The sequence below is a fragment of the Triplophysa rosa genome, linkage group LG8, assembly GCF_024868665.1.
Source record: "Triplophysa rosa linkage group LG8, Trosa_1v2, whole genome shotgun sequence".
Taxonomy (NCBI): domain Eukaryota; kingdom Metazoa; phylum Chordata; class Actinopteri; order Cypriniformes; family Nemacheilidae; genus Triplophysa; species Triplophysa rosa.
The window spans coordinates 20,647,138-20,670,290 of NC_079897.1; the positions used below are offsets into that span (position 1 = coordinate 20,647,138).

General features: G+C 38.7%; 2 protein-coding genes across 9 annotated transcripts in view; both read right to left on the reverse strand.

Annotated features, from left to right (window-relative positions):
- Nucleotides 1-18,003, reverse strand: part of arhgef1b (Rho guanine nucleotide exchange factor (GEF) 1b) — a 38,976-nt gene extending 20,973 nt beyond the window's left edge. For all 4 annotated transcript variants that reach the window (XM_057339425.1, XM_057339427.1, XM_057339424.1 and 1 more), the window contains exons 1-6: nucleotides 17,681-18,003; nucleotides 3,883-3,969; nucleotides 3,562-3,675; nucleotides 2,502-2,600; nucleotides 887-929; nucleotides 657-762 (exon numbers count right to left, since the gene is read on the reverse strand). In XM_057339425.1, the coding sequence (XP_057195408.1) occupies nucleotides 657-762; nucleotides 887-929; nucleotides 2,502-2,600; nucleotides 3,562-3,675; nucleotides 3,883-3,933 (413 nt within the window). In that variant the 5' untranslated portion in view covers nucleotides 3,934-3,969; nucleotides 17,681-18,003. The remainder of the gene's footprint in view (nucleotides 1-656; nucleotides 763-886; nucleotides 930-2,501; nucleotides 2,601-3,561; nucleotides 3,676-3,882; nucleotides 3,970-17,680) is intronic.
- Nucleotides 18,004-18,415: 412 nt separating this feature from the next.
- The window catches only part of erfl1 (Ets2 repressor factor like 1), a 68,363-nt gene continuing 63,625 nt past the window's right edge, over nucleotides 18,416-23,153 (reverse strand). For all 5 annotated transcript variants that reach the window (XM_057339568.1, XM_057339570.1, XM_057339569.1 and 2 more), the window contains 2 exons: nucleotides 22,267-22,396; nucleotides 18,416-20,800 (listed from right to left, as the gene is read on the reverse strand). In XM_057339568.1, the coding sequence (XP_057195551.1) occupies nucleotides 19,968-20,800; nucleotides 22,267-22,396 (963 nt within the window). In that variant the 3' untranslated portion in view covers nucleotides 18,416-19,967. The remainder of the gene's footprint in view (nucleotides 20,801-22,266; nucleotides 22,397-23,153) is intronic.

The window sequence follows — 23,153 nt, forward strand, 5'->3', positions numbered from 1 at the left end:
GTCATTATATGGTTCTCTATAACAATATTTACATGGAAATGTGAATGCAAAGCGTTTCAATGTCACTAACTACAAAAAGCACTGATGTAATAAAACTACTAATACTGGGGTGCAAAAAAATTTGGATGAGATGACAGTATAGTCAAGTATAGTATAGTAGAGTAAAAAATGAAAACTATCACAGATACAGAAACCATTATGATCACATACATTATGACAAAAAGTGTTGGAAAACTGACATCTACGCTTTTGATGTAAAAAACGTTGCATTCTTGTTGGAAAGTTGTGCTTGAATTGTAAGACAGAAGCTCAGCTTTGGGAAGGATTTAATACCATAAGATCACAATCAACAAAAATGAATAATTGATAAAATGCCAATGTATGTTTGAAAAAAAAAAACGCATATTCCCTGATAAGCTGCAGTTTATCTTTTTGCTTAAATATTTGTCCACAAAATATCTTCCAAGGTTAGTGTTTTGTCCATTTTGTACCATACACCTCATATTTTGAAAGTTTACCTGGCCCATTTACTTTTGTCAACTACTGTGCCACTAAAATAAACTATTACCTCATTAGGGATCAATAAAATTGAGTATTGTGAAAAGAGGCTATGAGAAGGAGTTCTGTAAATTCTCTGGCTGGTCACTAAATCTCACCTGAAGTCCTCCAGCTGTCGCAGTACCTCTTGAGCCTGCTGTAGCTGAACTTCATAAGTGTAGCGCTTCTGTAGCTCTTCGCTGATCATCTCTGGACGTGTGCGATCTGAAGGAGCATAACAAGAGAGACAGAGGGCTAAGTGGGGCAATACAGCAATAATACAACAGACATTGCATGCATGGATGCGTTTCATACTAAATCTAGAAAACAAAGATGGTAAAGGTCTTACCAAGTTCAAAACCTACGCTGTTTGGCACAGTTACTCTGAGGTTCTGAAAAAAGAGAGAAAATGTTTTCGAGCCTAAATCTATATAACCCACTCAAAACAAATCTGTCATTATATAACGTTTCCTTTTCTTTTTGTATGGAAAATCTTCACACAGCTCTTTTCCATACAATCACAATTTAAACTGAACATATTTGTGACCGTTAATTGTTTTTATGGACTGTCAATGTAAAAGAATCGGTATGAAAAGCCTTTGAAAATTCTCCTTGTTAATTTCAATGAATAATACAAAATGATACAAAATTTGTGAAATACAGTCATGATGCAACTTTGCGATATTTGGATTGTTATAACATCACATTACCCCTTTGGGTTACACTTTATTTTACAGTGCCCGTGTTACAGTGTAATTAGTATTTTATTACTGTAATTACTGTAACTAGTAATTTAAGTACTGAGTAATAAAAATGTATTAAAATTACGTGTAGGCTATTGTACTTACGATAGGGTTAGGGTTTTGTTTAGGGTACATGCAATAATGCATAATTTATAGTAAATACAATAGTAAATACACGTAACCTGTAAAAAGGGCACTGTAAAATAAAGTGTTACCCATCTTTGTAACAGTTTGTAATACAATTAGTAATACAGCACATCTCCACCAGAGGTCACAATAATACAAATAAGCAGTGAGCTCCAATATGCTCCCTTAAGTTTAAGCACATTTCACACAGGTCTAGTCATAATGCCAACCCCATAAAAAAAACATGCACAGAGAAAAAGAGGAAGACTCAACATGGGTAAAAAAGGAAAAAAGCAGTCGTCGGTGAGGTCATTCCCATGACCCAAACAGGAAGTCAGGGTCAGACAAACACTCAGCTGAGACAGAAAGAGAGAAAATCTAAAAGAAGAATAAAGGATACAGACAAAAATGGCACATTTGAATTAAGGGGACAGGAAGAGAGGAAGAGAGACTGAGAGCAAAGGACAAAGAAAAACACTCGATACAGGGATACAGTGTCTGGAGAACAGAGATGTATGAAGGGTGAGGGAATAACCAAATAAATGAAAAAAAAAATAAGGAAGCAAATCTCCAAGCATTCACATGGGTAACATACTGTGCTGCTCTGATGATCACATCAGATGTATGCATGTCACATAACAAATATGAACTTGTCACAAGACATGAAGAACCAATGTGACTGATGTCAACATATTTGGATTTAGCCCACAGATATGCTTGTTTTGTTTTCACAGAATTAGTTCAAAACCTAATCATTGTTTAAATAACACCATTCTGAGTCTGAAGATGATGAAATGAACATAACATAAATTATGAAAGATCTTTTTTCTGTCAACTATTCTAGCACACAACAACCACTCTCTTGATCCACTATCACGTCTGCTAAAAGTTCTGACTGATTGACAGAAAATCCCCCACATGATAAATAAAAAACACCTTCAAAAAATATCAGAACATTCCTGCAGGACCCAAACACAAAAACTACACAATAAATAGAAGGTATGACTGAAAGGTGTGACAGAACAAAGAGCAAGACTTGTATAGTGATAAACAAATCTGACAGCCGTGCGTCCAGAACGCTCCTCGTTCACGTACCGCGCCTTTATCCAGAAAAGTGTTGTAGAATTCTCCAAAGTGTTTCTTGGTGTCTTTGGCATTGAAGTTCCTGAAGAGGTCAGCATGAAGGTAGCACAGCTGAAAGATTAAAGAAAGAAGAGAACTAAAATGGAGAAAACTGATGGATTCGGACACCGAGAACAGAGAAAGTGAGTGTGTTGATACTATTGAACTTTAACAGGGCTGTTGGGATATTGATACGTGCTGCGTTGAAACAGATGTGGGTATAACTGACTGGATGGAGAGGGAAATTTTACACACTGTGTCAGAACACTTGCTGATCAATGAGAAAAGTGTGTTGGGGATGACGGGGAAAACGGACTGATTCTGTTTGTTTGGCGCGAGACCAAATAGCTGGATGACAAACCAAACAAAACCTGTCTTGCTCAAGGAAATATTAAAGGAACAGTTGTGATGTCATCATTTGCTCAGCCTCAAGATATACAAACTAGTACAAGTGTCATAGGTCTGTGTGAAAATTTTCAGTGCATCTCTGGAAATGTTCTCTTTAAAAAGATGTGCAATGCAGCACACATACAGATTATTTTCATTGTAGTTTATTTGCCCTTTTTACAGGAAGCTCAAAAGTAGACTCTATCCACTGGTCAAAACAACCAAAAGTTTTCATTTTTGGGTGAACTGTTCCTTTAACACAGCATGGGAACAAAGGTTACACTGAATGTCTGTATCAATTAGGGTCGCATACACTTCAGCACAAACGAGGAAAGAGGAAAGAGATAAAGGACTCGGTTTAAGGAGACAGTACCTGGGGTAGATCACATTGGCTGCATGCCAAATAAAAGGAGAGATACTCATGCGTTATCATATGAGAGGGGTTTATCTGAATGCAGGTACTAATACATACACAATACTTGAATGCAGGTACTAATACATACACAATACCTTCACCCACCATAAGCATACACAACATGGGTTCATAGCTGAACAAAAGGCAACTCACAGATCCTCACAGACGAAAGTAAATGCAAGCGTGCACGCTCGCTACAGTAATAAAAAAGACATTCTTGTTGGTTCTTACCACGGGAGCGCAGTCAAACTGCAACATGACATGATGAAGGAAGACCAGCAAGTGGGTGGGCTTGGACTTTAACAGATCAATACTGGTAAAGTGACTGCAGTTGTCATCAACCATCTGATCAGGAAAAGATGAAATAAAAACAAAAGATATTTGATTTATAGCTATTTTACATACTCCACCTGCCCTACACATGCCTTTTTTTACAAAACTGTAAATAGCTTGTAAATATATCATGTATTTATTTTATTTACATTTTTATTATCATCTTTACATCGTCAACTAATTGAACTTCTTAGCATGTGGATAGGATGTGTCACTTACAGGTTGCTCATCATTCTCAAAGTCTTCATCTTCTGCTCCTATTATACTCATGGCTAGATTAGAACACTGAGCACCAGACAGCCCACGCTACAGAGAAAAAATAAGAACAAACATAACAAATATAAGAATACAATCGATAAAGTAGACAAAGTTATCGTAAGAGATGTATTTAGTACAAGGTTTCACTCAACACCCTATGCAAATGGCCGTAGAAAGGAAGCCCAAATGTTACATGTCGCATACAATACTGCACTGCAATTGTACTGTGATCAGGTCCAAATAAAGGAGCACAATTGAACATATTGAGCAGCCACCACAAATACTTGACTTGAGGCTAAACTAAAACATTTATGTCTTGAACAGGAGCTCAGGTTTCCCAGAAGAATATTCTGTATATATATATATATATATATATACACCACACAATATACCACAACTTGTTTTCCATTAATACAAATATTTAAATATATAATCAAAGGTAGGGATGCACCGAATGTTCGGCCACCGAAAATATTCGAATATGTGAAGTGGCCGAATAAATTTTACCGAACATGACTCGTGATACAATCAAACAGCAACCAGCGCAGAGAGAGAGAGAGAGAGACACGCGTGCGCTTTATTACTGCCGCAAACATTTTGGCAGTGCGTGTGTGTGGAGCATTTTAAAGTGTCCGAGAAAGACACAGCACGGGACTTGCCGCACGGAAGTAAATTTCCAAATGAAAGCGTCTTTACCGGTCGGTAACTTTACTTCAGACGGAAGCGGGCTGTCTGACAGTAGCCCCGCCGCTCGCGACATCCTTTGACATCATACAGTGGTCGCGTGCACACAGTTCCCTGTACTAAACAACTTGTCAAAGTATGTTCTGTGCATCCTGGCTACGAGTGTACCTTCTACGACAACGGTCAGCTTTTGTGGGCGGAGTTTGGAGGAGAGACGTGAACTGAAATGGTTGTCAGTCAGCATCAGTCAGAATTGCTTGCATTGGATGTTTTTTTTTTCTCAAATCTTTTTGCAATGTAGCCAATAATAATCCAACAGTTTTCTTTTATTCGTATTTTTAGCTTATAGGCCTAATGTGGAATGACACTTTTTAATGAAGTGTTTTGTTGTAGGGGTACAGAGTAACTTACATTACATTCTTTTAGCAGTCAGTTATAGGCCTAATTAATATAGGCTATTCATGAAGGGAGAGGGCTCAATTTTTTGTTTGAATTTACTTTGTTTTGCTCAATTTTATATTAAGTTGTATTGTATTTTATTGAAAAGCAAGACAAATTATAAAAAGCACATTTTGACTATTCAGTTTGTGCAATAGTGAAAAAAATGGCTTAATAAATAGAAGAAATGCAAAAAACCATGTTCGGTGTTCGGTATTCGGCCTTTGGCCGAGTGTTTCACATCATGTTCGGCTTCGGCCAAGAATGTTCATTTCGGTGCATCCCTAATCAAAGGTGCGATTTGTGATATTAAGGAGAATCTATTGACAGAAATCAATAGAAACTCAATATAATATACATAAATATGTCTTTAGAGGTGTATAAAGACCTTACGTAATGAAGCGTTGTTTTTGTTACCTTAGAATGAGCTATTTTTATCTACATACGCTGCAGGTGCCCTTGCATATAATTTTCTATGTTGTTTCTACAGTAGCCTTAAACGGACAAACTGTTCTACAGAGCATGTTTCGTGAATACGTTATCTCCTTCGGGAAAGAGGCGAAAATGTAATGTCTTTGTAAGCGATGGACTGAGCTGTTGGTTGCAATTCGTAACCTCACCGCTAGATGTCACAAAATTTCATACACTGGACCTTAAAAACAATATTTTGATGAGTAAAATCATTCAACGTCATCTTTCCGTTATACAAAACTGCTAAGCACTGCAACAAATAGTCCTTAAGTGAAAAGTTCACAGCTGTGTGTAATTGTAAATAACCAATCAGCATCAAGGGATCAGAAGGCATCAGCACCATCTGTTTTATAATATTCCATAAGCCTGACCAATGATCCCAACCATTGGCTGCAAGCATAACAGTGTTCTACTGTTCGAGCTGCTGAGAACAAGTTTCCTCTGTCAGGGTTGTGCAACAATATTAACTCAGTGGAAAGAGACTCAAAATCCAGCAATTCTAAAAACACAAACACTGAATTCTCAGGAGGCGATGCTGACAAAAACTACTGTGCACAAATGATTTAATCACAAAGGTACAGCTATGTATGTCTGTTTAGTGTGAAACACAATGAATGAAGTGCTGTTTATTTTAATTGACAGGAGTTTCTATAGTGTTTATGTTGACAGCCCTAAATAACCCAAAAAGAAGAGTAGGTATTGGGTATGGTTAGGTAGGTCATGCTGACAGACACCAATACATAGCCATAAGAAATAAGTAATTAATTCATTGTGATTGTCTGGAAAGGTGTGCGCATGAGAATGAATGCATGTGAAGATGTATTCATGTGAGTGGCTATATTTGGTATGTGTTTATTGCCGAGTCTGGATGGGTGATGAAGCAGTGGGGGGGATTTTTCATATATCAGCCATACATTAAGTTCAAACACACACGCACATGTCTGGTTTACTATCTCCGTGGGGACAGTCCATAGGCGTAATGTTTTTTATACTGTACAAACTGTGTATTTTATCCCCTACCCCTAAACCTAAACATCATAGAAAACGCTTTGCATTTTTAGATTTAAAAAAAATATTGTTCTGTACAATTTATAAGCTTTTTTGCTCATGGGGACCTCAATTTTGGTCCCCACGGTGACACGAGTCCCCATGTGTTAGTGTGCATTCAGGTTTAGGTCCCCACCGGGATATAAAAACATGTCTCACACACACACTCTCACACACACATACACACATGTTGGGTTTCCGTGTTTTATGGGGACATTCCATAGACGCAATGGTTTTTATACTGTACAAACTGTATATCATATTCCCTACCCCTAACCCTCAACCTAACATCACACACAACTTTCTGCTCTTTTAGATTTTCACAAATGTTAATTCTTTATGATTTATAGGCTTGTTTCCTCATGGAGACCAAAAAAATGTCCCCACAAGGACAAGGATTTTGGATATTGCCATCGTTGTGGGGACATTTTGTCCCCATACCGTAGGGTTTACCCTTCTCAAACACACACACACACAGCCACGCACGCGCACGCACACACTCAGAGTGGGGTCTGTTACATTTAAGCAATCGGTTTTTAACTAGATCCTAATCTTTTTTATACTACGGGTTAAACGTTAACTCTCTCACCCTGAGACCCACATTTTGTGTTTAACTGGGACTCACACTTCTAAAACCATGTTTCAATCTGTTTCAAAAGACGAGACGAAGTGTGAATCAAAAAGTTAACCACAATTTTCAGTATTTTCAGTTGTACCCTGGCCGGTTTGGTACTGCGGAAAAGATATCGGAGACTGGGATTATTCCTTCTCTGTTTGCAAATCAAATGCAGTCCAATTCGACACTGAACGGAGACAAACACAAGCAGCCTAAAATGCCTTTACCCCATTATGGGCGTCTTCACAATCCATGCTGTCGTATGTCGGACCAACGCTGGTTAACCAAGCTCCGGCAAAGACACGAGATCATGAATGACTCGAGCAATGTCCATCATCAAACGAAGACATACAAACAAATAACGCACCGCCAAAGGCCAGCAACAGATACAAGTACACAGAGCCAAGAACGACAACATCAGAACCGGCCAATAAATCAATAACAGATAGACCGATGTGGAACAACCAGACCCAGATACGCTCCATCAATGAGGACGGGTTTGAATGGATAACAGTGGCTTTAGTTCTTTCCCATCAAAAGAGCCATTGTTTCGTTTATTTGTTGTGTCCCTTTCTTTATTATCTTCAGCCTTTGGAATCGTGGATATGAGATCTTCACTGCTGGAGAGAATCAGAAAAGGTTTGTTCATTGGCCAGTTTTTTTGCTGATGTATTAATCCCCCAGCTCTCCAATATAAAACAAAGGCTTCTTATGATCTAAGTCTAGAGCTATTTCAATGGGAATCAATAATGGCATTGAAACCAACTGGATTGAGCTCTGCGGTACAAGTCCACTAACTTGGGGACAACAAAGCAGATAGCAGAATGTCTTTGCATACCAGACTGCCCTATACAGCTGTTGAGACAATGGCCTTGTCCTCTGAACTGGAGCAAGTGTGATAGCACAGGCCTAAAATAACTGCAAAAGGAGCTGTGTTTGTGTTTGGGGTTTATCAGCTGCTTTCATCGGCCCGGGCTCTGAGATCTTCAAAGCTCTCCAAAGAGCCGCGTCTACAGTGCAGGCGAGCAGAAGGAGGGGAGAGAGAGAGAGAGAGAGAGCAAGAGACAGAGACGCAGAGAGAGAGAGAGGAAGTGGGTGTAATTTCCTCAGGAAACGATCAGAGACATTTTTTGTTAACCTGTCTGTAAAAGTCATGTTCGGAGTAACTGAGAGCACTAGACAAAGGTTAGAAGTCCATAAAAAATAACAAAGTGAAAAGATTTATAGACAAAGAACAATACAGCTAGCCATAATGTTTTGGCTTTAATGACAGGATGATAAAATAATATTAATTTTCTGATTCTAGAATCACAAAGATGGTTTACAAAGTCTAATTTCCACACAAACAAAGAGTTTTAGGATTAAAAAAAAAAGCGAAAATAAGCAAATTTGTGACGTTGATGTTAACGCCCACTGTACAAAAGGGCAGAATTCCTCACGTCCACTGAACAAAATCAGACGCTCTTTGAAATATTCTCAAATCATGCTGAAATAACATCAGACTTCTCACAAACTTGTGGAGTCCACACCAGCTTAAAGGGATAGTACACCCAAAAATGAAGCCGTGGTCTAAAGTCATTTTATACAGCCAAGGGCCGTTGTCAGGCACGACATGAAGCGTAGCAAGGTTTCATAAAACACACAGCAAATAAAATGTAATCATATTAATATAAAATGTTATTGCTTCACCAAACTATAGCTGCGTTTCATTTCGGAAGGCTGCATCCTCCGGAGGTCCCATTCGAAGGCTGCATAAGTCGAGGCTGTCTCATTTCAGGAAAGCAAGTAGAACACTCTGAATGCGGCCTTCGAATGCCACCTTTCACAGGAATTTAGAGGATGCATGAGGTGTATTCTTCATTGCTAGAGATAACCCACAATTCTTTGCGTTGCCACGAGCCGACGTATTTTATTTGCTGCACTTTCAATCAAATATGTGGGGTTTAAAAAACAGTTTACAATTTTACACAGTTTATTTCCTCAGCAGACAGATGTAGTAAATTAGGATTAGAAGTGTTTAGTGATTTTAAACGTTTAAAACAGGAAAGAAGCTTTTTTTTAACTCTTTTGGCATTGTTTAGGGTAGAACTGACCAACTTTTAATTTCTTCAAATCATGTAAATTGTTTTTATTATTTTGACAGGTGTAACACCCGGTCTACACCAGACGCGAGCGGTGCGACACAACACAACAAATGACTTGTTCTTAATGGATTTGTCAAGTCACACCTTGTCACATCTAGGGCTGTCACGATTATTAAATAATCGTCTCATCGCGATTGTTTGACGTCATCGCGATGATTTCGGATCATCGCAATTATCGCACATCTCTATAGAAGACACTAGGGGGAGCTGTAGTGCATCTGCATATTGCATATTTTAGTGTATATATTGTTACTAAAGCATGGTAATACTTGTAAAATGTACCACCACAACACAATCACCTAAAAAAAAAAAAAAAACATATACAAATTACCTGCAGTACAATTTAATATTATTTAAGCAAATCTCAGTGTGAAAACCAGTCTACCAAAATTTCATTAACACACAAGTAAAATTTTACTGTAGTCTTGCAAGTGAGAAAAAAACAGACTAGAAGCTTTTCTATGACTGATAGTATTTTAATGGTGGCTTCAATTCACACCTGATCAATTTACTTCATTTACAAGTATTTGGTGGTTGTATTATTGTAAAAGGTAAAAGCCTAAACCTTAAATATATGATGACCCAATTTTTTCTGATGTATTTCCAAGAAAAAAACATAGTCTTGTATTCAGAACAATATGGTCATTTCAATCGCTGAATCAAAAATGAATGAGAATTAAATGTCAAAGCTCAAAAACAGACAATTAATCGTCATAATCGCCAAAGCCCTAAAACAGACAATTAATCGCCATAATCGTAATGATTTATTAGACAATTAATCGTCAATCAAATTTCATAATCGTGACAGCACTAGTCACATCCAATGTGGACTAAATTTTTAATTATAATGGGTTCTATGTCTTTTGTTGTGTCGTGTTGCGTCGCATTCGGTGTAGACAGGGTGTAAGAGCGCAATGCATAAGAGCAACATCATACTTCCTGTTTCCTTTGTTCCAATATGTCCTATGAAGGCTGTCTCGTTAAATTCTAGGTTGAGGACCCTCCGTACCGCATCCTTCAGAGGATGTAGCCTCCGGAGGACTCGAGGACACAGCTTATGTAGTTCTTCAGATACAGAAACAACAAAGCTGTTGCTGAGCAACACAGATGCAGCAACATACAGTGGCGCAGTGTTACATCATGCGGTTAACAGGGAATTTTAAAACGGCTTCGAAACACAGCACAACCAATCAGAAAAAAAAGGACCAGAACTAAGTTTTATAAAAATACATTTCTTCAAGTAAGAATGGTGATATTGAGAGAGACAGAGAGGGTGACAAACTGAAAATGACATCAAGAAAAAAACTGAATATTTGAAAAAGCCACAAAAACGTAAGTTTTTTTAACTCTATTCTCAACATAGGCATAATGGATGCCTGCGAAATCCATGAACTTTCAGTATGACTCACAAGATGAAAACAGGCTTTTATAAGAAATACATGCTAAAATGTCATTTTGATAAATGACGACCTAAATGACATTTTAATCCGCCCACAGCTTTCAATAAATCATCTCAACAGCTGTCAAGATCAATCAGCGAGCATTAAACGCAGCCTCTCTTCAATAAAGAAGAGATAGTAACGGTGTTAGTCTCCTGCTCCATAATGTGTGAGGATCTCGACTGGACTGAAAATGAGAACACTGCTGCACTGGGCTGTTACAGGCAGGGTTAATGATGTCCAACGCTATCTCTTCATAAACTATGAAATGACTCGCTCTCTCGGTTTCTCTCTGGACCGTGTGGTATTTCAATACTGCAGGAGATTAGAGATCTTTAGCTTCTCTCAGAGGCAGCTGCAGAGGAAGGGCGGGGTACAGGCATTTGGCCTCACTGACCACGGGAACACAGAAGAGAACGGAGATGCTGAGAGGTGTTAACATATAACACTTTCTCCTCCCTTAACCTTCATATTCATCCTCTCTACACCCCTTTCGTATAAGTGCAGAGCTCCAGACTAACTTTTTTTACTAGGAGCAACTGTAGCCCTTGACTGAAAATTTTAGGAGCGCAAGCAAAAAATTTAGGGGTACACCTTAAATCAGCCTGCAATGCAATTATTCAATTATTTCCCTCAAAATAACTGTATTACTGATACTGACAAATAAGTTACTTGATGACCGCAGATTTGGTTCTGTAAAAATAGGTGCGTAAAAATAGGGGAGATGTGTTGGAGTAGGATTGGAATTGAAGTCTATGTAAAAACAGCACTACGAGAACAGGGGCTGGCTTCAGTTTCTCCACACAACTGGATTTGAGCTAAAGTCTGTGGCCTAAAAAGGTGCAACAACACAAGACTTTAGCAACAAGCGATGCAAGAGAACTTATGCAAGAAAGCAGAACATTGATGTTTAATATGTGAACAGAACTAAAAGACCAATGAGTTAAGGTGGGCAGAGAGTATTCATGCTTTTGTCACTTGTCACTTTATTAACATTTTTGACCATGACAATGTGAAAAGTCATTAAAAAGAGAACAAGTGCAATTTTGAAACTGCATAAGTGAGATTATGAACTAAAGCCTATTCTAGTGAGAACGAAACAAATGGTCAACAGCCTTTAATGTACCCTCTTACAAAACGCCTGCGTAATTTGACGGAAAAACAAACACGGAGCCGTGTCGAGCCGTTTTTTGATCGATGAGTGCACTTTTTGGAGCTTCAAAAAATTGCCCCCATTCACTCCCATTCTACCGCTTGGAAGTAAAAGGATATGTGGTAATATAACTCTGACTGCATTATTCTTCAAGAAGAAAGTCATATTCAGATAGGATGCCTTGAGGGTGAGTAAAACATGGGGAAATTTTGTTTCTTGCCTGAAATATCCCTTTAAGAAACTTTTAGGGGTTAGGTTTCTTAATTTCATGCTAATAGTAATTGGATGTAAACTTTGTTTGTTTTAAGTACAAACAAATGTTTGAATAATAAATCTGTTATTTAAAAAAAAATTCCAATTTTGTGATACTATTGTATTGTGAGCCCAGTATCAGGTATTGTATCGAACTATGAGCTAAGTGCATCATTATGCCCCTACCGAATATCATACAATAACCGTTAAGGAGTCAAAATTAATGTGTTACAAAAACAGCGTGTGAACCTGTTATGCATCACCAATGCTAAACATAATAAAAAGTGCTATGTTTACCTTTAACGGGCTGATTTGCATTACAGGTGAGTAAGGATACAGTTAATAGGGGTTAACTGTTGTCCACTAGATGCAAATAAAGGCAAGCACTGTGCGACCAGGGAAGCAAAGCACCACAGATTGGTAAAAGAATCCATGGCAGCCTGCAACCTCCCTCTAACTGTTTCCAAATGTGGTCTTGAGTATGAGGAGTAATCAGCCTGGTTTAAACACAGGGCCCTTTGACTGCACACAAACCTGGCCTGTACAACTGCCCAACAGACCTGCTCCACCACTGGCACGTGTGTGTGTGTGTGTGTGTGTGTGTGTGTGTGTGTGTGTGTGTGTGTGTGTGTACGCTAGCTATTTTGTGTACACGTGTCTGTGCGTGTTCTCACATTGGACATCTCTGAATGGAACACAGTTTGTCAGAAACTTTACATCATGTCGCATTCACATCCAGTGGTTGGGAGCTGGAGGGCAGGGAATGCCAGGAAGCTGTGATCTACAGCCAGAAATAAACCCGCCCTTTTTCCAGAGCCAACCACACAAAACACACTCTAAGTATCAACCATGCACCGCTTTCAGTTATCAGAACAGTCTGTCACTGAATTGCAAAGCTAGAACATAAACGCTGAGAATCTCAGAATCTGCACGCTCACGTGCCAGCTAGACAAAGCAAATATGGAAAAGCTAGACAACAAAATGTACACCCAAGTGATCGCTCCATACTCCAGAGCTCTCAGCTCCTGATGTGAACACGGACAGCATCACCGCATCAAATCATTTTCCTGCCCTCCGCCATCCTCGGCCGCCTTTCCCTCCGCGGTCCTGTCACGGCATCCATCATTCTGTCAGTTCATCACTCCACCCTGGGCAATCTGACTCAACCTGACTGCAACCCACTTCTCCTCAATGGTTCCTGCCTACATTGGCAGACATCTGAAGAAGGATCCTAAAAAACATCACATCATTGTCTGGCATATGGCAATGCCTATACATCAAACAAACAGCAAGGGCAATAAATAATTCCACCTGGGTTAACTATTTATTTTGCTTAACTTGGAACTGACTCTAATTTGTCCAAAAGGTAGTGAAAGTGGGTGTTATACATGTTACAACATGTTTATGCATTAAAGGGATAGTTCACCCCAAAATAAAATTCTGTCATCATTTACTCACCCTCGAGTTGTTCCAAATCTGTATAAATGTCTTTGTTCTGATGAACACATGTAAAGATATTTGGAAGAATGTTTGTAACCAAACAGTTCTTGGACCCCATTGCCTACCATAGTAGGAAAAATGACAATGGTAGTCAAAAGTGTCCCAGAACGGTTTGCTTTCCTACATTCTTCAAAATATCTTCTTTTGTGTTCAACAGAACAAAGAAATGTATACAGATTTGACACATCTGGAGGGTGAGAAAACGAAGATAGAATTTTCATTTTTGGGTGAACTGTTCCTTTAATATACCGGGTTACATATTATGTAAATGCATAGTTCACGCAAATCAAATTTCTGTTGTCTCTCACCTACTGTGACACTTTTACCTCTTCAGCGCAACATGGAAAATTCTGAGGAATGTTGCGACTGCTTTTTCTACAAGAATGAAAGTGATGGAGGCTGTCAAGCACCGACACAAAAAAGTCACACTGGTTTAGAACACAAACATGTGTTAATGGTAATAGAGTTTTGAATGATTATTATGGTTTCAATACAATACAATTGAAGTTTATTAAGGAAAATATTTTGAATAATCCCTCTGCTTTGTGAAAAGAACCAAGTGCTCACAGTAATGCACTTATGACCGACGCCTAGAAGGTAAACGTTCATTGTGCAGCTTGCAATTACATGAATTATGTAATAAATAGTTTATTTCAGCAGTAAAGTTTTGTAAACTGTCATTTTTAGGCGGGACCCTCTAGGATTGTCTGGTTTGAAGTCCCGCCCTCTTTTACTCTTTATATTATCATGACTCTGCTATCATTCACAAGCTAGCAAGTTAGCAACTCACAGAGTCCATTCTCAGTAGTCGCTTTGCTCAGTCTTTTCTCCACTATGTCTCCTTTAACTTTCTATTTCATTACATTTTAATAGATCATCTGTATTTTTTCATTGTAAGAAGACAGCTCTCTTTCATGAGCTTAAAGGGATAGCTAATAGTTAATCTGTTTATACATCACCCTTTTACACAACCCAGATAACTTTCTTTATTTCTGTCAAACACAACAGGAGATGCTAGGCATAATGTTACGTTAGTGACTGTCAATATTTTGAAATTTTCCTCGTGTGTTTCGCAGATGAAATTCAAGCTTGGACAAACGTTGTAAGTCAATAAAAACTTTATACTATAAAACTCTACATTTCTATCTTTTTTTAAAACATCAAGCTTTCATCTCCACAACTCCCTAACAGATATACCATTTCCCTCAAATTTTTCTGGTGTTGCAACCATGTCACTTTCTTCAACGTTCACCTGGCTGCATCAATATGAGGGCAAAGTGACCACGCCCTCCTTTACTTCATATTATACAACCACAATTCCCAATGACCACTTCCCAAAACCAAACCTCCAACCAATACATACACCGCTACTTTTACTCATGACAAGACATAGTAGTTCTTTGTTAATGGGTTCGAGAAAACCAAGTTTCTGTTGCTTTAGCAAAGCGTGCCAAAAACATCACATTATATACACAATTTCCAAAAGACTGTGAGAGCTTTGTCAAAGTATGGACGCTCAAAACATAGGAGTCACTCTGTGTGGACAACATTTCTTGTTGTTAATACACAGGCCTCATGTCATTTTGGTAGCTATGTGCAAACTTACAGTATGTCACCAGAAACCTCAACTAGCTCATTTATATCTGCATGCAACAATTCTGTTTCATCTGCTATAAAAAAAACTATTGTAGTGTGGTACTTTCATAGATTTCCTTTAAAGGGATGTCATAAATAAAAACCATATTTCATACATAGCAGACCAGACTATATTAAAATGAAAAATAAACTACAAATATAAAACACTTTGCTTGTCCTTGAGTCTGACTCCACCTATTATAAAAGGAGTAATGAGATGGAACTTCAGGTGTGTGTCTATTTAATTGAATTTGACTTCACCTTTCACTTGTTCCATATTACTGTGTGTACCACTTTATTTAGAATAAATTGTCATACGCATTACTCAATGATTCCTACTGTCTAATGAGCAGGAAAAAGCACACAGTCATCAATGATCTGTGGTGAAACAACACAGTGCATGACAGAAAGTGAGAGAGAAAGGAAAGAACGCAAGTACAAAAGAGACCCAAATTAAAAGTCCACATTCCTTCAAAAGAGTCACTAGCCGGACAAGACTGTACTTGCCTCTGAGTGTGAAACTGAGAACGACACAGAGAGCAAGAGAGAGCGAAAGATTTCAGAACAGGAAGAGGAAGTGGTAAGGCACCTACTGCTTCAGTTATTATCTACCCGAAAACAAACGTGGGAGCAAAGCCTCCAACATTTCACCTAATTTACACAAATCTAAACATTTAAAGTGACCAGCAGGATCACATCTAGGCCATCATAATGGGATAGTTCACCCAAAAATAAAACAATTCTTTCAGGATTTATTCACCCTCATGTCATTCAAAACCTGTATATGACTCTTTCTTCCGAGCGACACAAAAGAAGATATTTTGAGAAATGTGGTTGTGTGTCCATACAATAAAAGTCAATGTTGTTTGGTTACCAACGTTGGTCAAAATATATTTTGTGTTCTACAGAATAAAAGTCATAGGTTTGAAATGACACACGGGTGAGGAAATGGTTAACCAATTTTCATTTCGACTAAACTAACCCTAAAGACTAAATATCCATGTGGTCTGAATCTTTCTTACATTTTGCAGAACTTCACTATAACAACTATTATTGCACAGGTGCCGGATTCTAGAATAGCATGTTTGCCTGCTTGATATGAGTTCCTTATTACAAACAGTCTTCCAGACTTCACAGCTCATCTGCACAACTAATCCAACTGGCTCCTCTATTCCAGCTCTTCCACTAAATATGATTATCTTTGAAAAGAGCTTTACCACTTAAAGCCCTTTATTGTTGATCTAAACCTGTTCTCGGTGACTTTGTATCGTCTTCCTGTTTTTCTATCATGTTCTTCAGTATAGCGATACCACAAAACAGCTCCAAGTGTAACAATGCATTTCCTTGTGTACTCTGCGTGTCGGTCTTACCACATAACAGGTTAATCTGAACAGTAATGACATTTTAAAGGATTAGAAAATCGTAACAGTAATTCTGGAAAATACTTTGCATTGATACTGGTTTCACGCGAATACCTCTCTAAAGGGTGACATTTTTGGAATGTTGAGTCTCGGTAATAAAAAACACGGTAAGAATTCAACAAACAAGCAAATGGAACGGTGGGATGAGAAGAGAGACAGGCAGGTTAACTGATGACTGTAATATCTCTGCAAATGTACCCAATAAATATGAACCAGGCTCACTCCATGAAGGTTAAACTAATCTAATCCCAGTTCACTCTACCTGTCAGATGGTCCTAGCTGAGAACTACATAAAGACTAACGAGGTTCCTTAAGTGCTCCAAAAGTCTAATGGCCTACAGTGATTTCTACACAACAAATTGCATGCAAGCCAAACGCAAAATGTAAACAATGGCCTACATCAATTTACCTTGACATCTGCTTTATGTAATTATTGCAGAAACACACAACTGAGACTTAAAAGTGGACTCAAATTTGTTCCAACATATTCCCAGCGCTATTAAAAATACAGTTGACAATCACCTTATTATAAATGCATAAAGTAATAAATTACAGTTTATTTGTAATGCAATGTAATGTAAGAAACCAGGGTTTACTGGTTTTCAAAGGCTGGACGATTATTGTGTCAACAATGCTCTTGCATATCCCTTCGAGACGTTTCATCCTATATTGTCAGAGATCGATGGCGATATTATTTGCTCACTCAGGGCATCTGAAACACGCCATGAAGCGAAATTCAGACGTTCTCGTAGCAGTTTGTTGAAAAACACAGGAATAACAGGAATGCTGGCAAAGGTTATTTTGTAGCCAAACGCAACATTCCTCTCGCCGAGCACAAATTGAAAGGATCATTCAAACCGAGCGTGCGAAATCCGTTCGATGACAAATCACAACATTGCAAACTTCAAACCCTAACCGATCTTGTCCCTGTAACCGAGACGTTTAAGCTTAAAACTTACCTTCTTAAAAAGGTGAGACGAAGTGACAAGCGCCCGCGGAGGCTTCCTGCTCTAAAGTTGTCGTAGGTCGTTAGAAAAAAACATTGTACGCGGAAGTGAAGGGGAATTGAAGCGCGCTGTTTCACAAGACTCATAAGCAGGACTTTAGCAGTATTAACATGCGACCGGTCATTAATGTAGAGATGTCCGTTGTTTTGGGAATGAGCGCCACCAAAATACAGTACGTAGTGTGAGTTTCAAACGTAACTTTTTGTGCTTTGCTGCTTCTTCCTGTATGACTTGCGACCACCAGAGGCTGAAAGATGTGCAAAAAGCTCTAGATCCGTTTCATGTACGACCGTGTAGTTCCGCGTGGTGTTGCACTCAATGTGTTCCCCGCGATGTATCGGTTTGGCTGCACGTGTTCTGGGACAGTGTCATTACCATGCATTTGCTAATTTTATATTATTTATTGGTTAAAATGTATTTTTTACAAAACATAGTGCACTTGATGCCTGCGCTGTCATTTTTGCTGTGATCAGGAAATAGAAAATGCCTTTCAACTGCGGTCAGTTTAGTTTCTCTTGTTAAGCAAATTAATCATATTATTTACATTTACTCATTAAAATCACTCTCTAAAGTGTGACAAATTTAAGTAAATGTTGGGGTACCACAATGACAGAAAATATGTACAAGTGGGATGTATTTTATCCACATAAGAGAAAAACCCAAACTCGCACAATTTATTCTCCAGAATAATGTTTATTGCTCTTGAAGATAGTACTCTGTTATTTTTTTGTTCCAGTCATCCTTTCTGTTTTAAATTTCACAAGAAAAAGAAAAATGCTTAACTGTAAGGTAAATGGTATTTTTTCTTTTCAATGTGTACACACAAATACACAAAGTCTATGTACAGCTGCGATCTTTAGTACAGACAAGTCAGAGGCTGGAGCAGACCAACCATCATGTAACGACTCTTCTTATCTAAATCCATTTAAGATCTTTCCTAAGAACCCAAAGAATATCTAAGAATATTGTTGGCACTGGCTAGTTAAATCTCTTTTTCTACTTTTGCCCCGTAATATAATTGTGTGTCTAAATGATTAATTTGTTCATCCATATGTGTCATTCAACTCATCCGTGTAGCCCATCATTATTGTCTTTACATTCAAATTGGATGTTCAGCCTTCAATATTAAACTTCATAGACATTTGAATGAACATTGGTTTAAGAAATTAACCGTTTTCTCAACACATGGTGCAATTATTTGATACATTATATTAGGTGCGTGAATTGAATTGACATCTTGGTGCAGTTAAATTATCTATTGGGGAAATTTTTCATAGGGCACGGTTAGGAAAAAGCAGACAAACATTTGCACACTTCCCTGTCTAAACTATATCCTTATTAGCAATGTATTAAAACAAGTGCTCGTTCTCTGTCAACTTTGGGTCACTACACATATATACTTATCAATTTCCATATCGTTTAGATCACTCTTCGTTTAGGTACAGAGTAAAATGACACCAATACAACTATCCCACATAGTAACAGTAATTAAACAATGTACACAATAATAAAATATGTACAGTGAAATAGATACAAACTTTATATATTCACTGACGTGAGCAGTATTGACTCTGTCTCTCATTCTCAGTCTTATAAAGTTAAAAAAAGACATTTTAATATGAACAAAGATAAATAAATAAAATAAATACTTTTTCTTAAATAAGAAGTTTCTTTCCAGGGCTGCAATATGTATATATTTAACCAACCACTAGATGGCAATGTTTGACCACATATTCATCCAAATCTCTTTTAATCAGCACAATGTAACACAAATAAGTGCTTTATTGCAACACAACTGAATCACCTTGCGACTACTATCAGTGTTGCCATTATTGCATTTAGCTTGTGTAACTGTTCAGCGCAGTACTGTATTGCAGAGCTTAGCATTAACAACTTTTGAAAGGATCAGTGAAGTACACCAAGCAGAACAAACTTACTGCCTATCTCAGCATGGCAAGAATGCAGTGCAATTCAAAAAGTTTGTACTAAAAGATATGCATATTCCTTCCTAACATAAAAATAGCTCGTCATTACTGTTTTCATCTTAACAGAGAATGAGAATCTTTGAAAAGTTGCTTTTTGTGCTGCACTATCACTTTTAACAATCGTCTCGGAACGTATATAATTTATAACACTGCGCAATTCACAAAATGAAATGGAAATATACAGCATTATTTCACAAATGCAATAAGAGAACGAGAGAACTTTCAAGACGTCAAAAATCACATGACAGAACATATTAACTTTGAGTAAGTTTAAGTGTCTCTGTTTCCCTGTGCCGATCAACCATACTGAGCGAGGGAGAGAGGGCTGGAGGTAGGGATGAAGGTGGTGGAGTCAGGGGAGTCACCAGGCTTTTAAGGGGATGCGGAGACACCGGTGGAGGAAGAGAGGAGAGAGGGGTCAAGCCTCCCCCGAGACCCCCAGATTTGGCATCTAGGAGGTGCGAGCGACCACCTAGCCTTGGCTCCTTCCCCAGAGAGAAGTCCGGCTCGTTCTCATTTTCTGAGCTGCAATCGCTCAGATCTGTGATCTCCAGGTCCGAATCAGACTCTGGATCCTGTTTTACACCCTTTCTCCGCTCAGAAGGGCTCTGGCGACCTCCGCCTCCCACTCCAACACCACCCAAACCTAGACCCAGGCCCAAGCCCAGACCGAGACCGAGACCTGCTCCTGGGACACCGGGGATGGTCTCTCCTCTTTCCCGGTCGCTCATACCACCATTCCCCAGCTCAGTCCGGCCAATTGGCACGCTTGGGTACGGCGGGATGCAGAGTCTGGGAGGCTGACCACCTGCGGAGCCGTTAGTTCCTCCGGTCTGTGCGCGTTCTGCTCCGGTCGTGTCTCCGGGGGGTAGGAGGGAGGAGAAGGGGTGTGGCAGCTGAGACAGACTTGACTGCAGCGGGTTGGGGTAGAAGTGCGAGGAGTAAAGGGAGCCCGGGGTCAATTTGGGACAGTTGTTCAGAGAAAAAGCCCCGGGGAGGTATGGGTTAAAGCCCCAGGGGTAGTCGAAAGAGGGGTTCCGAGGATAAGGACCCAACAGGGAGGGAGGTTTGGAGTAACATGGAGCTCCTGTGGGAGAAATAGACAAACATGGAGAGGAAACTGGTGTTAATTCTTCAGATCACATGTTGGGGTTCCTCTACACAGAACATTATTGACTGGAAAACTGGGAATGCTGAAAGTTCCAGTTTTGGAAAACTACGGTAAAGTAAACAAAATCGTGAAAGAAAATCATAAAGGCGTAATACATGTATGTTTGTTTTTCCACAGAGAAATGAAATAAAAAATATATCAGAGTGTAAAAATGAAAGGCAAGATACAGGATTTACTGTAGTTTTCATCCTGATACCTCTCCTGTTTTTCATTCCTCCCTAATGCACTTCTCACACTCCTTTCCTTTTCTCTCCCTCGCTTTTCATCTTCTCACCCTCTCTCGGTGTTATTTGCTATGCAGGGCTAATTTGACAGTGCTGGAGTGTATGTGTGTATGTGTGTATGTGTGTGTGTATGTAGGGCCTAGAGTAGCTGGCAGACACATGAATATTGAATCAGTCAGGCAGGCCTCACTTGCTTATGAAAACACAGTAATGGGCGCCCACAGGCCACAAACTGAAGCCTGCACCCTCAATTAGGGCCTTCCTGCTTGGGAAGGGATTAGGACAGGGTGTACACATGGGAAGCAGAAAGGGGTAAGGAGAGGAGGAGGGCAAAACAGGACCTCAGGACAAATAAAGTTGGGAGGGGGTCTTGTGGGGTGGGGAGTCATATAGACGTTTGCACATGCCCTCGTGCATTCTGATACACTGATATTTCAATGTACGTTTAAAGCATTCGATGAAGACAAAGGAGGGCGTGCGTACTGTACACACACAGAGAATTCTGTAAACACTCACAGAGGGGGTGCTTTAATGCAGGAGAAAATGCAGAATTTAAATGGGAAGTAGCATTCTTAAATACAAAATACATATCCATGGATCTTTCATTTACAGACAAATGATTTAACAAAATCACCCGCAGTGTAAACTAATGACTTTTCTGAACTCTTTTTCTGAATTAAGAAAAGGGACAGTTCACCCAAAAATAAACAATCTGCCATTGTTCTTTCGTCAAAGATATTTGGAAGAATGCTTGTAACCAAATAGTTCTTGGCCACCATTGACTACCATAGTGGGATAAATGGCTTTATAAATGTTTTGTTCTCTTGAACACAAAATAAGATATTTTAAAGCAAACAGTTCTGGGGCACTTTTGACTACCATTGTCTTGTTTCCTACTATGGTAGTCAATGGGGCCCAAGAACTGTTTGGTTACAAACATCCTTCCAAAAATCTTTCTCTGTGTTTAACCAAACAAAGAAATTATACAGAGTTGGAACAACTTGAGGGTGAGTAAATTTTCATTTCTAGGTGAAATATTGCTTTAATGTCACTGCTGTAACCCAGAGAAGACTGAAAAAGCTTAATTGAAATGAATTCTACAAACGATTTATCATTTTTCAAGTTCTTTTGTCTTATACAGTATACTGTATGTCTCACCTGAGCCAAGAAAAGGAAAACTATCCAGTCTCAGCTTGTCCCCATCAGGTCCTGGGGCCCCTGCGGCACGATCAAACAGAGAGGGCCCTCGCACTGATTCGGGCAAACGAGGGAATAAAGACTGAAGGGCCTGAGAAAGATGAGAGCGAGTAGAGAAAAGTATAGAGTGAAAAAGTGAAAGAGGACAGAAATCATTAATAAATGAACATAATAAAAATCATTTAAAATGACAGTGCTTATTATAAAAATTACAATAATACTACTACTAATATAAAATCAGTTTAGTGAATAAAATTACCATAATTATGATGGTTATTTGTAATTACAATTTTATTGGGATGTTTATTTACTATCATTAGGATAATTCATTAAAATCATTAAATAAATGATCTAGCTAAACCGAATCAATCAAGTAAACACATCATGTGTAAATTGACCATCATATATCATTATGAATAGCAAGATAACTATAAAGATGTCTGTCCTTAAAAAAGATCATCTAAAAAAGATCTTAAAAAGAAAGAGAATACAATTTTTCCTAAAGACTCCATAAAGTGACCGTCAGGGTGATGACTTTTGGGAGCAGATCAGAAAAGGATGATCAGGAATATAACTCAAAAAAAGGAAACCTGTAAGTCGTTTCTGTTTTATTAGCAACATGAAGGTGATCAATAATTTCTGTCACTCTCCTCCTGTCATGTGAGAAAGATGGACTGTACTTCCAGGGTCTACGTAATCTCGATTGCTTAGCAAAACTGCTTTAACTACATGAAAGCGATCTAACACCCCCACCTTCCCTTTCATTTCTAACATTTCTTTCATTTTCAATCAATGGCAGTGATGAATACACCATCCAAGAGAGAGATGAGAAAGGGATAATGTCTTCT